Source organism: Myiozetetes cayanensis, unplaced genomic scaffold (assembly GCF_022539395.1).
Source record: "Myiozetetes cayanensis isolate MyiCay16 unplaced genomic scaffold, myiCay2020 scf156, whole genome shotgun sequence".
Lineage (NCBI taxonomy): Eukaryota > Metazoa > Chordata > Aves > Passeriformes > Tyrannidae > Myiozetetes > Myiozetetes cayanensis.
In genome coordinates, this window is record NW_026087226.1 from 1 (window position 1) to 14,017 (window position 14,017).

The window sequence follows — 14,017 nt, forward strand, 5'->3', positions numbered from 1 at the left end:
AGAAGAGGACACGACGCTCTCCCAGCCCAGCACAGCGAGCCCAGCACAGCGAGCACAGCACAGCAACCCCAACACAACGGCCCCAGCTCAGCCCTCACGCTCAAAAAGCGGCAGCGGCACCGGCCCCACCCTCGGCCCCACCCTCAGCCCCACCCTCAGCCCTCCCCCTCAAACCGCGGCAGCTGCGCCGGCCCCGCCTGTCCTTGAATTGCGCGGGCCCGGCAGGGGCTGCCCAATCAGCACTCGAGGCCCTGCCCTGGCCCCGCCGCCGCCGCAGCCCCGGCGGGCGCTGCTGGGGCCGGGGAAAGGCGGGGGGCTCCGCGGTCCCCTCCGGGAGCTCTCCCGGGACAAGGGGAAGGGGGGGCGGCGGCGGAGCCTGCGGGGACAGGGGCGTTCTTGGGGCCGTGCAGGGCGGGGCGTACTGCGCACTTCAGCCAGGGCACCTGAGCACAGACAGCCTTCACTCTGTTCCTCAGGGGCAGCAGCCCCTGGGCAGCAACTCTCGGGGAACTTCTCCTCCTTTCCCTTTGGCCCTTTGATCCCTGGTCAGGATAGAGACATGCGAGAAGCAACCTCTTGGAGTCGATACCATAGACAACAACTCCATATTGTTCATAAAATCAGTGTAATTACTATGATTAGTCGGTAGGTGCCAATGTTGGCTGTAAAATTTTAAAGCGATTTAATTTTCTGATCACTAGATGGCAGTGCTGTCTTAGGGTTTTTTAATTGGGTTTTTTTTTGTGGTCATTCAATGCATAGGTTTAGGAGTTCTCTTGTTAATTGAGTGATATTTCTCAGTTTTTTTAGGGTGTTACGTGCATCTGTGGTGCCCTGTGATGGTGACTGGGGTGTTAGTTCGGTGTGATTTCATTTGTAAATCTCACCATGTATGGTGTTGAGAGAGGGGCTAATGATTAATTAGGCAGTTGTTAAATGCATAATAATAACCAGGCAAAAAAAGTTACTTTGTTAATATATGTTAAAAAACCAATTATTTAAATAAAAAAACCAGTTAATAAGTAAGAATTAAATAGTTGTCGTGGTTTTGCTCAAGTTTTTATTTTCAAGGAAAGCTCTAAAGTGCACTCCATCTCCCAGCACCCACCCTGCTGACCCACAGGTCTGGGGTGTTCTGACCCGCTCATTACAGGAACCTGAGGGGGTCCATGATTTTTAGGCAACCCCTCTTCCCCACCCCTCATCCCCCCACCCCCTAAACCTCTAAATCCCCCAAAAATCTCCCTGATCCTCCCCCCTGGGTGTCACTTGTAGGCCAGGGAGTCATTTGGGTGTCACCTGGGCCTCCCCTGGCAGCCAGGGACTCACCTGGAAAACTCTTTCCCTCCCCAGGACACCTGGGTACCCCTTCTAGGATACCTTAGTGCCTTCACAGACACCTGTGTCCCCCTGCACACCTGGTCCCCCACCACCTCTGTCTCTCCCCCTGCACCTGTGTGGACTTCCCCAAACTGCCCCAGAGGACCCACCTTCCCACTAGAAGTGCCTCCTTTTTCCTTCCCCATAAACCCCCCCTTTTTGGATCCCTCTTTCCCTTGCTTTTCCCCAGACCGGGGGTCTGGGTGATGGGGGTGTGTGTGGGGAGAGTCGAGGGAGGTCGGGGGGTCTTGGAGGGGGTGGGGGAGCACCCCAGGAGTGATGTGGGAGGGGCAGAGCCACCCCCAGACATTGTGGTCAGGAAACATCGGAACTTCCTCAGCGTCGGCAAAGCCACATCCCCATCCCTCCCCCACCCCGGGGACACCCTAAAATCGGGGCACCCAAACAGCAGGGTGGCCCCCCTTGCCCACCCCCCCTCACCACAGGACCAGGGACTCCTGAAGTCTGGGGGGCCCTGGGAGTTTGGGGGGGTCCCAAAATCCCACCAGGATAACCAGGTATGAAGGGGAGATGGGGGAGGGTTTGGGGGAGGGCACCTGAACCCCTCCCTGAACATCTGGGTTCCCCCTGGGTTCCACCTGGGCACCCCCCAACCCCTGGTGGTCTCCCCAAGCCCCAGGGTGAGACCACCCAGACACTCAGCTCTGCTCCATGTCCCCACCGTGGCCCCGTGGTTGCACCAGGGGAAATGTCCCAGGGCACCTCCTGGCACGTCTGTGTCCCTGCTGACCTACCCCTGTCCCCTCCCAAGCCTGACTCCTCTCCCGCCCAGGCCTGCCGAGCCCCAGCCATGCTGGTCCTCACCGTCTACATCGTCACCTTCGTCGTGGGGTTCCCGGCCAACGTGTTCACCTTCACCACCCTGGCGGCCAAGGCCTGGCGGCACCGCCTGTCACCGTCTGACCTGCTGCTGCTCAACCTGACGGCGGCCGACCTGCTGCTGCTGCTCTTCCTGCCCTTCAAGATGGCCGAGGCGGCAGCGGGGATGGTGTGGCCGCTGCCGGCTGCGCTCTGCCCCGTGGCCAACTTCTGCTTCTACTCCAGCATCTACCTGAGCAGCCTGTTCCTGGCGGCGCTGAGCGTGCGGCGTTACCTCGGCGTGGCGTTCCCGCTGCGGCTGCGGGGCCGGGGCCGCCTGGGCCGCGTGGCGGCCGCCAGCGCCGTGCTCTGGCTCCTGGCCTGCTCCCACTGCTCCATCGTCTTCGTGGCCTCCTACCACGGCGGGGGGCTTGGGGGGCATGGGGGGAGGCGTGGCGGGCTCGACCCTGACAGGCTTGAGGTCTCCGGTCCCAGGGGCCTCAAACCTGGTGAGCCAAAGAACCCCAACACTGTTGAGCCCAACACCCACGAGCCCTGGACCCCTGACCACAACCTCTCCAAGGCCCCCAGCCCAAACCTCTCCAATACCCTCTATCCCCGTGACTCCAAGACGTACCCCAACCTCTTTGAGATCCTCAACCCCAACCTCCCCAAGACTTCCAACCTCAGCTTCTCCAGGACCCCCGACCCCGACCTCTCCAAGCCGCCCAACCTCTTCCCTGCCACCCCCTCCACCCCCGCCGCCCCCTTCAGGTGCTACGATGACTTCTCTGAGGAGCAGCTGAGCTTTGTCCTCCCGATGCGCCTCGAGCTCTTCCTCGTCCTGTTCCTGGTGCCCTTCGGCGTCACCGTGTTCTGCTATGTCGGCTTTGTGCGGGCGCTGATGGCGCGATCCAACATTCCGCGGGTGAAGCGCCAGCGTGCCGTGGGCCTGGCCGTGGTCACCATGGTCAACTTTGGGCTCTGCTTCGCCCCCTACAACCTATCGCACGTGGTGGGCTTCGTGCAGGGCCGCAGCCCCCCCTGGAGGGTCTACGCGACGCTCCTGAGCAGCCTCAACGCTGCCCTGGACCCCTTCATCTTCTACTTCTCGTCCGGTGCCGTGCGGGGGGCCCTGGCAGGGGTGGGGGCGGCGCTTCTGGGCAGGGTGTGGGGGGACGGGGGCAGCCAGGGGGCGAGGGGGAGCCACAGACATGAGGGGAGAGGATAAGGGGGAAGAGGTGGGGGATGATGGGGGGTTCTGAAGTCTTTGGGGGGCTAGGCTGGAGGCCGCGTCCCCGTGACATCATTGTTGGGTCACAACATCATCCCCGTGGCCATGGGATGAGGTGATGACGTCATTGGCAGTTTATGATGTCATCGAAGTGATGACGTCGTCGTTGGGTCATGGCATCACCACGATGGCCAAGGGATGGGGCTGCTGTCATGTCAGCGCAATAAACGTTTAAAGAAAAAAAAAGAGAAATAAATCATTCGAGGGAACAGCGAGGGGTATGTGTGCCCTGGGAGCGACTGGAACTCTCGGGAGGGTATCGGGAGTCGCCCCACGGTGACAGTGGCGACAGTGGAAGCTCCGCCCCGTTCTGCTGCCATGGCGACGGTCCTCCAGCACGCCCCGCCCCGCCCCGCCCCAAGATGGCGGCGGCCGCTCTGCCCCACGCGCCCTTGGCCGCCTCTATGGCCGCGGCCTTGGCCAATGGGCGCGGAGCGAGGGAGGACCCAACCAATGGGAGCGCCCGGGGAGAGGGACCGTGAGCGGCTCCTGCCAATGAGAGCGCGCGGCCGGGCAGCAGCGACCAATGGGCGTTGAGGGGGGCGTGACGAGCGCTCGGCGCTCTCCGCTCCCGGCCGCGTGAGTTCGGAAGGGGGGGGCGCGGTTTTGGGGGGGATTTCGGGGGTAATTTGGGGCGGTTTGGGGACACCCGGGGGGGAAGTGGGGCGAGAGGGACGGGGCTGGGGCCACCTCATGTGTGGGAGTCCTTTGGGAGGGATTTGGAGGGGGTTGGAGGGAGATTGGGGAGGGGGCGGTTTTGTGGCAATTTTGGGTGGTTTGGGGACACCCGGGGATGGGGGAGGAACGGGAGGGAGGGCCAGGGCCCCCTTGTGTGGGAGCCGTTTGGGGTGGGGGTTCGAGGAAGATTTGGGGGAGGGTGGGCAGGATCGGGACCCCTCAAGTTGGGGGGAAGGAGGACATTTAAAGAGGGGAATTTGGGGAGGGGAGGGTCATTTTGGGCACCCCCTGTGGGGCTGGGAGGGTGTCTGACCCTCCTTTCCTCGCCAGCCCCCACCCCCGCCATGGGCAACGTCTGGGCCGCCGGGTCCCCCCGCCCCCACGGCGCCCCTCCCCCTCCTGCCCGTGCCCCCGGCTTTGGGGTCCACCCCCGTGAGCGGCCTAGGGGGTCTGGGGCCCCCAGCCCCGCGGAGCCCCCTGGGGGCGACCCCCTGCCCAACCCAGGGGCCTTCGAGGAGTGTCACCGGCGCTGCAAGGGTGAGTGGGGGGGGGACGACACTCCAAAAATGACCCCCTCCCGAATTCCTGGACCTCCCCTGGAACCCCCAGAGCCCTCCATGGCCCCCATAGGAACGCCCAACCTTGGGTATCTCTTCCCAAATTATTCCCCCCAAATCCGTAAACCTCCCCTGGGACCCCCAGAGCTTTCCAGGGACCCCCGAAAACAGGGTATTCCCTCCCCCAAATCCCCCCAGGGACCCCCAGATCCCTTGAGGGACCCCCAGATGCCTTCAGAGACGCCCGCAGATCCCTCCACGTCCCCTCCAGTGACCCCCAAAACAGGGGCTTCCCTCCTAAAGCCCCCCAAGGACCTCCAGATCCCCTCAGGTACCTGCAGTTCCTCCCAAAACCAAAGGGGATCCTCCCCCAATCACTTCAGAACCCCCCCAGATCTTTTCCCAAGAGCCCCCCACCCCATCCCTCCTGCCCCCACCCTGGGGGTCTCCCCTAACGCCCCCTGTGCCCCCCCAGAGCTGTTCCCCGTGCAGATGGAGGGGGTGAAGCTGACAGTGAACAAGGGGCTCAGCAACCACTTCCAGGTGGGTTTTTGGGGGTGTAGGTGAGTCAGAACAGGAGAAGGGGGTTCCCCCCTTTCCCAGCCCCCCCAAACCCTCTGCCCACCCCCCCAGGTGAACCACACGGTCGCTCTCAGCACTTTGGGGGAGTCCAACTACCATTTTGGGGCCACCTATGTGGGCACGAAGCAGCTGAGCCCCACTGAGGTGAGCTGGGGGGGTTCTGGGGGACTTCCCTGGCCTTCCCAGACCTTCCCTTCCCAATCTTTCCTTTCTCTTCCCAATCCTTCCCTTCTCTTTCCTTTCCCAGTCCTTCTCTCCGTTTCCCTCCCCTTCTCAATCTTTCTCTCGCCTTCCCTTTCTGAATGTCCCTTTCTCCAAACCTTTTCTTTTCCCTTCCCTTTCCACTTCCCCCCTTTCTGGGAGTTCTGGGAGCTCCTAAATCCCTGGATTTTGAACCCCCCAGGCCTTCCCGGTGCTGGTGGGGGACATGGACAACAGTGGGAGCCTCAACGCCCAGGTGATCCACCAGGTGACGGGGAGGCTCCGCTCCAAGGTGGCCTTCCAGGTACGGACTGGGGACCCCTCGAGGGTTGGGGGGACCCCCCTGGGACTGGGGGGACACCCTAAAAACGGGAATCTCTCCCCCCACAAAGAAAGGGTGAGATGCCGTGAAGGGCCGAGGGTGGGGAAGGAGTTGGGGTGGGGGAAAGACCTGTACACAGGGGGGGATACCCCCAAAAATGGGGGACCCCCAGAGAAGGGGAGGGGGCCATCCTGAGGTTTTGGGGTGTGTTTGTGTCTCCCTCCCCTACCTTTGCAGACCCAGCAGGCGAAGTTCGTGAACTGGCAGGTGGACGGGGAGTATCGGGGGGGCGACTTCACGGCTGCCCTGACCCTGGGGAACCCCGACATCCTGCTGGGATCAGGTGAGGGGGGGCCTGAAATCCAGCTGGGATGAGGTGAGGGGGGGGCCCCAAAATCCTGCTTGGATCAGGGACGGGAGACCCCCAAAACCCTCCATGGGATCAGGTACAGGAGAGGGGGCAAAATCCTGTTGGGATCAGGTGAGGGGGGGGCTCAAAATCCTGCTGGGATCAGCAGAGGAGGGACCTCCAAATCCTGGTATCAGGTGAAGGGGGGGACCCCAAAATCTGGGGGGTTTGGTGGAGCCCCCAGAATCGCACTCTCCCAATCCCTGGGGTGGGGGGAGAAGGCAAGCCCCGTTTTGGGGTCTTCCCCAAAATCTGTGTGCTTGGGAGCCCCCCAGTCTCTCAGGGAGGGGGAGAGAGGGGTGCCCCCTCCCTCACAGACCCTCAGCCCTCATTTCTGGGCTGTTGTCCCCTCCCCCTGCAGGGATCCTGGTGGCCCATTACCTGCAGAGCGTGACCCCCACCCTGGCGCTGGGGGGGGAGCTGGTCTATCACCGGCGCCCAGGAGAGGAGGGGGCCGTGGTGTCCCTGGCTGGGCGTTACACAGGTGGGACCCCAAAACCCCAGGGGGGCTGTGCATGGGACCCCAGAAACCCTCTGCGGAGGTGGGACCCCAAAACCCTGGGGGTGTGGGAGGGGACCCCCAAAATCCCCTGCACAGGTGGGACCTCAAAACCCAGGGGCAGCATGGGTGGGACCCCAAAAATCCCCTACACAGGTACCCCAAACACCTACACAGGTGAGAGCCCCAAAACCCTACAAAGGTGGGACCCCAAAAACCCTGGGGGGGACCCTAAAAACCTCCTGCATGGGTGGGACCCTAAAAATGTCCTGCACAGGGACCCCAAGCCCCTACACAGGTGGGACCCTAAAGCCCTGCACAGGTGGGACCCCAAAACCCGGGGAGGGGGGGGCTGCGGGGGACCCCAAATCCTGGGGTGACCCCAAAAATCCCCCACCAGCCCCCACGTGGATCGGGACCCTCACGCTGGGGCAGGCGGGGGCTCACGCTACCTACTACCACCGAGCCAGCGAGCAGGTACGGGGGACCCCAAAAACAGGGGGTGGGGCCCTGAAAATGGGGGTTGGAACCCTAAAAATGGGGGAGGAGACCCCAAAGATGGGGGAGACCCCAGAAATGGGGGACAGCATTCCTAAAACAAGGGGTAAGACTCCAGAATGGAAGGGGGACATCCCAAAGCAGAGGAGACCCTGGATTTGGAGGGGTCTGACCCCAGGTGTGTGTGTGGGGGCTGTTACCTGGGATATTTGGGGGGGGTCTGACACCTCAGGTGCCCCCCCAGCTGCAGGTGGGAGTGGAGTTCGAGGCCAGCACGAGGCTCCAGGATTCCAGCGTCGCCTTCGGGTACCAGCTGGAGCTGCCCCGGGGGAACCTGCTGTTCCGGGGTACGAGTGGGGGGCCAAAAATGGAGGGGGGAGGTAGTGGAATAGGGGAGAAGGAAGGAAGAGGGGGAGGAAAGGGTTGGGATGCCAGAGAGCAAAAATGGAGGAGTGGGGGGACACCCCAAAAAATAAAGGGGAAGGGGAGAGAAGGGGGACCCCAAAGATGGGTTTGATGTGTGAGGGAGGGGGGAATGGGTCCCCCAAGGTGTCCCTGAGGTGTCCCCACATCCCCTCAGTGCTCTGCAACCCCCTTTGTGTCCCCTGGGGCCCCCTGGATGTCCCCAATGCCCCTGTCAATGCCCCCCTCCCATGATGTCCCCAATGTCCTCTGTGACCCCCCACGGTGTCCCTGATGTCCCCAATGTCCCCCCAGGGTCCCTGGACAGCTCGTGGCAGGTGGGGGCAGTGCTGGAGAAGAAGCTGCCGCCGCTGCCCCTCACCTTGGCGCTCGGGGCCTTCCTGAACCACCGCAAGGACAAGTTCCACTGTGGCTTTGGCCTCACCATCGGCTGACGGGTCCCACCCTCCTCATCCTCACCTTCGGCCTCGCCATCGGCTGAGGGCCCTCGTCATCCTCTTCATCCTCACCTTCGGCCTCGCCATCGGCTGAGGGCCCTCGTCATCCTCTTCATCCTCACCTTCGGCCTCGCCATCGGCTGAGGGCCCTCGTCATCCTCTTTATCCTCACCTTTGGCCTCGCCATCAGCTGAGGGACCTCATCATCATCATCCATCCTCATCCTCACTATTGGCTGAAGGTCCTCCTTGCTCTCCTCATCCTCACCTTCGGCCTCACTGTCGGCTGAGGGGTCCCACCCTCCTCCTCCTCGGCCTCACCATCAGCTGAGGGGCCGCATCATCATCCTCACCATCAGCCGGGACCCCCATCCTCCTCCTCGTGCTCTTCATCGCTGCCGTCCTGCTCATCATCACTCTCATCATCCTCAGCCCCTTTCCCCCTCCTCCTCACTACCCTCACCCTCTTCCTCCTCCTCCTCTCCATCTTCATTTTCCTCCTTCTCTCCCTGGCCCCCCCCAGCTGCCGGCAGCCCCCCCTCCCTTCCAAAGCCATTTTTGGTGGTTTTCCCCCCTGCACCTGGACTCGCCCCCCTCCCCTCAGGAGTTGAGGAGGGGGGAGACCAATTCTTGCCACCCCTTCCCCCAGAGGACCCCTCAGAGACTGGATGGATTTTGGGGTTCAAGGGGGGGTCACAAGGAGACCAGACCCCCACCCAAAAAAAAAACACTGGGGGGCCTCTCAGTGCCCCCCCCCCACCAAACAAAGATTGGGGGGCCCCCTCTCAGCAAGGGGGGCTCCCAATAAAGCAACTGGCCTCGGGTTTGGGGGTGTCGGCTGTTTTTGGCGGCGGGGGCAGGTACGTCTTCTCCCCCCCCTGTTGTTCCCAAAATCCCCCCACTCCAAAAAAAAACAACCGAAAAAACAGGGAGGAGGGAGGAGGGGCATGGGGTGATCCTGATATGGGGGCACTCCCCACAGTATTTGACCAGGGGGCCTGATATCGGCAGAGGGAGCACCTCAGGTTATTGGGGGGGGGGTATCTCTGTACCCCAAAACCACCTCAAGGTCACCCCGAATTTGGAGGTGGGGGGGGGGTGGCTGCCAGAACAGCCCCACCCACATCGTTGTGGGTCCCCAATTTGGGGAGGGAGGGCAAACACCAATTTTGGGGCCCCAAGAGCCAATTTGGGAGGGGTCCCAGCCCCTGGGACAGTGAACGGAGGGTGACATTTGCCTCCCCCCCGAGCTGGTTTGAGGGGTTCAGGCCGTCACCCCAGTCCCCATTTAGGGGGTTCTCCCGACGAGGGGGGTCACTCTGGTTTTTGGGGAGGGAGGGGTCACCCTGGGTTTTGGAGGTTCGTCCCTGCCCCATTTCGGGCGGGATCCCACACACATTTTGGGGGGCTTCACCTCCCCCAAATTATCCCCCTCGACCCCCAGTTCTGGGGTGCCCCTCCCCCCTGCTTGGACCTTGCCCCTCCCCCCCTGCCACGTCGTGTCCCAAGTCCAGGGGGCCGTGCCGGGGGAGGGGCGGGGGAAGGGACAGCATGGGCTGGGGGTGACCCCCATCCCCCACCCCTTCATCCCCCCCCACATCCCAATTTTGGGGTGTTTTGTGGGGATAAAGGGGTTGGAGGAGGGGTTTTGGGGTGTTTCCCCCTTCTCCCCCCGCGCTGCTGGGGTGCAGGGGGGGAGGGGCGCGGGGGCAAAGGTCACTTGGGCTCCTCCCCTGCCCTGCCCCACCCGGGGATATTTAGGGACCCTCCCCAAGGGGGGGTCGGAGCCGGAGGGACCCCATAAGGTGAGGAGGGGGAACAGGCTGGGGGAGGGGCTGGGGACATTTGGGGACAAGGGGGAGGAGATAATTGGGGGGGTTGGGGACAATTTGGAGATGGAACAGGGTGGGCTGGGGACATTTGGGGACAATTTGGGGATGGGACAAAGTGGGTTGGGGGCATTTGGGCCCTATTTGGGGGGACAAGAGTATGGGTTTGGGACAGTCCAGGGACCCTTTGGAGGGTCTTTTTGGGGTGGCCCTTACCCCAACCCCTCTGTGCACCCTCCCCAGGTGCCACCATGAAGCTCTGGGTCGCGCTAGTGGCAGCAACGCTGCTGGCAGGTGAGTGTCACCCCCCCGAAAATGTCCCCCAATATCATCCCCCTCAATGTCACCCCCACCTTATGAAAAACCCCCTTAATTTGCCCCCAAACTGGGGAGGGGGGAGGGCGATTTCGGGGTTTCCCCCCCGAATTCAGGAGGGGGATTTGGAGGTGGGGGTGGGATATTGGGGTGCCCCAAGGACAGAAGGGGATTTTGGGGTGATCCCCCCCAAAGTGACCCTGAGCCCTCTCTCCACAGGCTGCGGGGCCGAACTAGCCACTCCCGCGCCCCCCACCCCACCTCGGCCCCCCTCGCGGGTCTGGAGGGTCCTGGCGGTCCTGGAGGCAGCGGCTGAGAACGCGACGGAGCGGCTGCGGGAGACCCCCGTGGTGCAGCGGCTGCAGTGAGTGGGGGGACCCCAGAAACTGGGGGAGACACCCCACAGTGGGGGTGGGCCTGGATCCCAAAAATGGGTAGGAATACCCCAAAGAGGAGGGCGAGGGGGGCCCTGGGACCATCCAAATGGGGAGGGGAAAAGCAGCACCCCCATAAAGGGGGGGGAGGCCAAAGTGGAGGAGGGGGAGTAGAGATTCAGGGACCCCCAAACCGACTTCATGCCCCAGTTTCCCCACAGGTGGGTGGTGTGGGAGTTCTGGGCGCTGCGGGACGAGGCACAGGGCACCCACAAACCCCACAGGGACCCCATAGGGACTCTTTAGGAATTTGGGGCCCCACAGGCACTTGGAGACTGACCCTGTGTCCGCTTTCCCTCGCAGGCAGGTGGTGGGGGAGTTCCGGGCGCTGCGGAACGAGGCGCGGGACCGCGCGGCCGAGTACGGGGTGGAGGCGAAGGCGCTGCTGGAGCAGAGCTGGGGGGACCTGAAGGCCCGGGGGGCTTCGTTCGCCCGAAAGCTGCGCAAGAGGCTGAACCGGGACGCGGAGGAGCTGAGGAAGCGCTGGGACGGGGGGGTCGCCGCCCTCAGGGCCCTCTGGGGGATCCCCGAGACCCCCTGGGACCCCCAGGATTGAGGGGGAGCGCCCCGGAATCCGTGCGCGGGGCCTGAGATTGGGGGTTGTTGGAGGAGCCGCAATAAACGATGATGGAAATGCTCCACGTGTGGGTCTGCTTGGGGGGGGAGGCACCCAAAAAGGGGCTCGGGGCACCCCAAAACCACACCCCATGTCCCAAAGCCACCCCGGCCCCAGAAGGGCTCAGAGCGCCCACGAAACAACACCCTCGCACCCCCAAAAGGGCTCAAAGCACCCCAATGGAGAGCAACTCTAAAAAAGGACTCTCAGAGCTCCAAGGAGATGCTCCAAGGGACCCCAAAAGGATTCTCCCTGCACCTCAGTAGAGCCCCATACCCCAAAAAGGGCTCAGGATGCCCCAAAGCAACAACCTGCACCCCAAAAAAGGGCTCAGTGCACCCCAAAAGTGCTCAGAGCACCTCCCCCCCCGAGTCTCCCTGAATGTCAATAGAGCCCCTGCACCCCAAAAAGGGCGAGGAGTGACCCAAAACGACAACCCACACCCCAAAAGGGCTCAGGGCACCCCAACAGACCACCCTCTGAACCCCAATAGAGCCCATGCACCCCAAAAGTCTCAGCACATCCCAAAAGGACCCTCCCGGACCCCCATGCGGGGACGGGCCAAAGCAGGGGGGAAGGGGGAGCGGGTTTGGGGGGCCTTTTGGGGGAGTGTGGGGCTTGAAGGGCCATGGATGAAGTTGGGGGGCCCATGGGGCAGAGGGAGGTTGGGATTTTAGGGCACCCAAAGTGGGTTTTGGGCAGAGGAAGGGGTTGAGGCAGCTGGGGTTGCCCCTCCACTCTGCTTTTCCCCCATTTCCCCCCCAGGCCCCACCCAGGACCCCTCCCCCTGTGTTTACCTGGACTTTGCCCCCCTCCTCCCAAAAATCCCCTCCCTGCCCTCGGCACCGCCCCCCACCCCGATAAATGGGGGCCCCACGAGGGAGGGACACGGAGCGGCCCCACCACCACCGGTGGGTTTTGGCAGGGGGGTCTTCTGGGGGTAAGGGAGGGGGCAAACCCCAAAATCCTTGGGAAGGGCGAGTCGGAGGTTGGGAAACTGGGGAGGAGGAGGTTGGGGAGCTCTTGGGTGGCTAATCTGGAGAGAAGGCGGGGGAAGAGGGGTGGGGTTCTTTGTGAGGGGGTTGGTTTGGGGGGCCCTCCTTCAGTTTGGGGTCCCCAGGACACAGCATGGCCTGGGCCCGCCCCGGGCTGATGGCGGCGTCGCTCCTGCTGCTGCTGCTGCTGCTGTGCTCAGGTGAGAACCCCCAACTTTGGGGGAGACCCCCTCCCATTTGGGATACCCTGACCCCCACTCCTTCAAAGCACCCCAATTTCCTCCCCGGGCACCCCAAACTCCCCATCCTCCCAGCATCCCCCATCCTGCCCCTCCCTGAGCCTCCGAGACCCTCCCCGGGGTATTCTGACCACCCCCACATCCTGACCCATGCCCCAGGTACCCCAAATCCTTTCCCAGAACACCCCAACCCCCCCCTCCAAGCACCCCAAATGTCCCCCAAGCGCCCAAAACACCAATCCCCCCGGCACCTCCACACCCTCCCAGCACCCTGATCGCTCCCAAGGGAACACGAGCGCTCCCCACCGCACCCCCAACCTCCCCTCGGGCCCTGACCCAGCTCCAACTCCCCTAACTCCCCAGTCCCCCATCACCTCCACCAGCCCCACACCTCAACCCCCCCAGGCCTCCTCAACCCATCTCAACACCCCCATCACCCCCTGGCCCATCTCACACCCCCCATCGTGCCCCCAAACACCCCATCACCCCCTGGCCCATCTCACACCCCCATCGTGCCCCAAACACTCCCATCACCCCTGGCCCATCTCACACCCCCATCGTGCCCCAAACACCCCCCCATCACCCCTGGCCCATCTCACACCCCCATCATGCCCTCAAACAGCCCCCATAACCCCATCGTGCCCCAAACACCCCCATCACCCCTTGGCCCATCTCACACCCCCATTGTGCCCCAAACACCCCCATCACCCCCTGGCCCATCTCACACCCCCATCATGCCCTCAAACAGCCCCCTAACCCCCATCGTGCTCCCCAACACTCCATCACCCCCTTGGCCCATCTCACACCCCATCGTGCCCCCAAACACCCCCCATCACCCCCTGGCCCATCTCACACCCCCATTGTGCCCCAAACACTCCCCATCACCCCGGCCCATCTCACACCCCCATTGTGCCTCAAACACCCCATAACCCCCATTGTGCCCTCAAACACCCTCCACCACCCCCAAACTGTCTCATCCCGCATCACACCCAACCCTCCAGCCCCCAGTTCACACCCCGTCCCCCACAGCCACCACCGCTGCCCCTCCGCCCCTCGCCCCGCCCTGGGCCCCCTGACCCACCTCCGAGGTTACCTGGGCCACGTGGGCAAGGCGGCTGAGAACCTCCTGGAGCGCCTCAGCCTCCCCGCGGCCCAGCAACGGATCCGGTAAGGACACCCCCTCCCCTCCAAAAACCCCCCAAATTCCTGGGGTCACCCCAAAACCCCCAACTTATTCCCCCCCAACACCGTGCACCCCCAGGGTCGCGTACGAACAGGGCTCGGCAGCCGTGGTCACCTACACCGGGATCCTCACGGACCAGCTCTACCACTGGTGGCAGGGGGAGCAGTGACCCCCCCCACCTCCGAAACTGGGGGACACCCCCCCGGTGTGTATGTCCCCACTCTGGCGTGTGTGTCCCCTCCTTAATAAAGGCACCAGCCCTGGGGGTCTCGGGGGTCTTCGTGGGGTGTCTCGTGGTGTCCTGGGGT

At 63.2% G+C, this 14,017-nt stretch overlaps 4 protein-coding genes across 7 annotated transcripts; all 4 read left to right on the forward strand.

Annotated features, from left to right (window-relative positions):
* The first annotated feature begins 2,191 nt into the window (after positions 1–2,191).
* Positions 2,192–3,430, forward strand: LOC126637626 (free fatty acid receptor 3-like). The gene has a single exon (XM_050310998.1). The coding sequence runs from the start codon at positions 2,192–2,194 to the stop codon at positions 3,428–3,430; it is 1,239 nt and encodes a 412-aa protein (XP_050166955.1).
* Positions 3,431–4,515: 1,085 nt separating this feature from the next.
* On the forward strand, positions 4,516–8,922 carry TOMM40 (translocase of outer mitochondrial membrane 40). Of its 3 annotated transcripts, none has more exons than XR_007628388.1 (10): positions 4,516–4,708; positions 5,204–5,271; positions 5,362–5,454; positions 5,714–5,815; positions 6,071–6,176; positions 6,604–6,726; positions 7,142–7,218; positions 7,484–7,586; positions 7,957–8,171; positions 8,222–8,922. XR_007628388.1 is itself a non-coding variant. In XM_050311015.1 (10 exons), exons 1-9 carry the CDS (start codon positions 4,516–4,518, stop codon positions 8,094–8,096), a joined length of 1,005 nt encoding a protein of 334 aa, XP_050166972.1. In that variant the 3' UTR covers positions 8,097–8,121; positions 8,172–8,922. The 3 variants fall into 3 exon arrangements, 2 of the variants coding, with proteins under 2 accessions (XP_050166972.1, XP_050166971.1); XM_050311015.1 differs by having other exon boundaries at positions 7,957–8,121; positions 8,172–8,922; XM_050311014.1 differs by having other exon boundaries at positions 7,957–8,922.
* Positions 8,923–9,829: 907 nt separating this feature from the next.
* APOE (apolipoprotein E) lies at positions 9,830–11,313 on the forward strand. 2 transcript variants are annotated; one of them, XM_050311017.1, is made up of 4 exons: positions 9,830–9,903; positions 10,171–10,221; positions 10,462–10,606; positions 10,980–11,313. In XM_050311017.1, exons 2-4 carry the CDS (start codon positions 10,179–10,181, stop codon positions 11,230–11,232), a joined length of 441 nt encoding a protein of 146 aa, XP_050166974.1. In that variant the 5' UTR covers positions 9,830–9,903; positions 10,171–10,178; the 3' UTR covers positions 11,233–11,313. The 2 variants fall into 2 exon arrangements, with proteins under 2 accessions (XP_050166974.1, XP_050166973.1); XM_050311016.1 differs by lacking the exon at positions 9,830–9,903 and adding an exon at positions 9,968–10,003.
* An 827-nt stretch (positions 11,314–12,140) lies between these two features.
* On the forward strand, positions 12,141–13,983 carry APOC2 (apolipoprotein C2). Its single transcript, XM_050311009.1, has 4 exons — positions 12,141–12,203; positions 12,413–12,487; positions 13,556–13,693; positions 13,788–13,983. Exons 1-4 carry the CDS (start codon positions 12,157–12,159, stop codon positions 13,876–13,878), a joined length of 351 nt encoding a protein of 116 aa, XP_050166966.1. The 5' UTR covers positions 12,141–12,156; the 3' UTR covers positions 13,879–13,983.
* Positions 13,984–14,017: the final 34 nt, after the last annotated feature.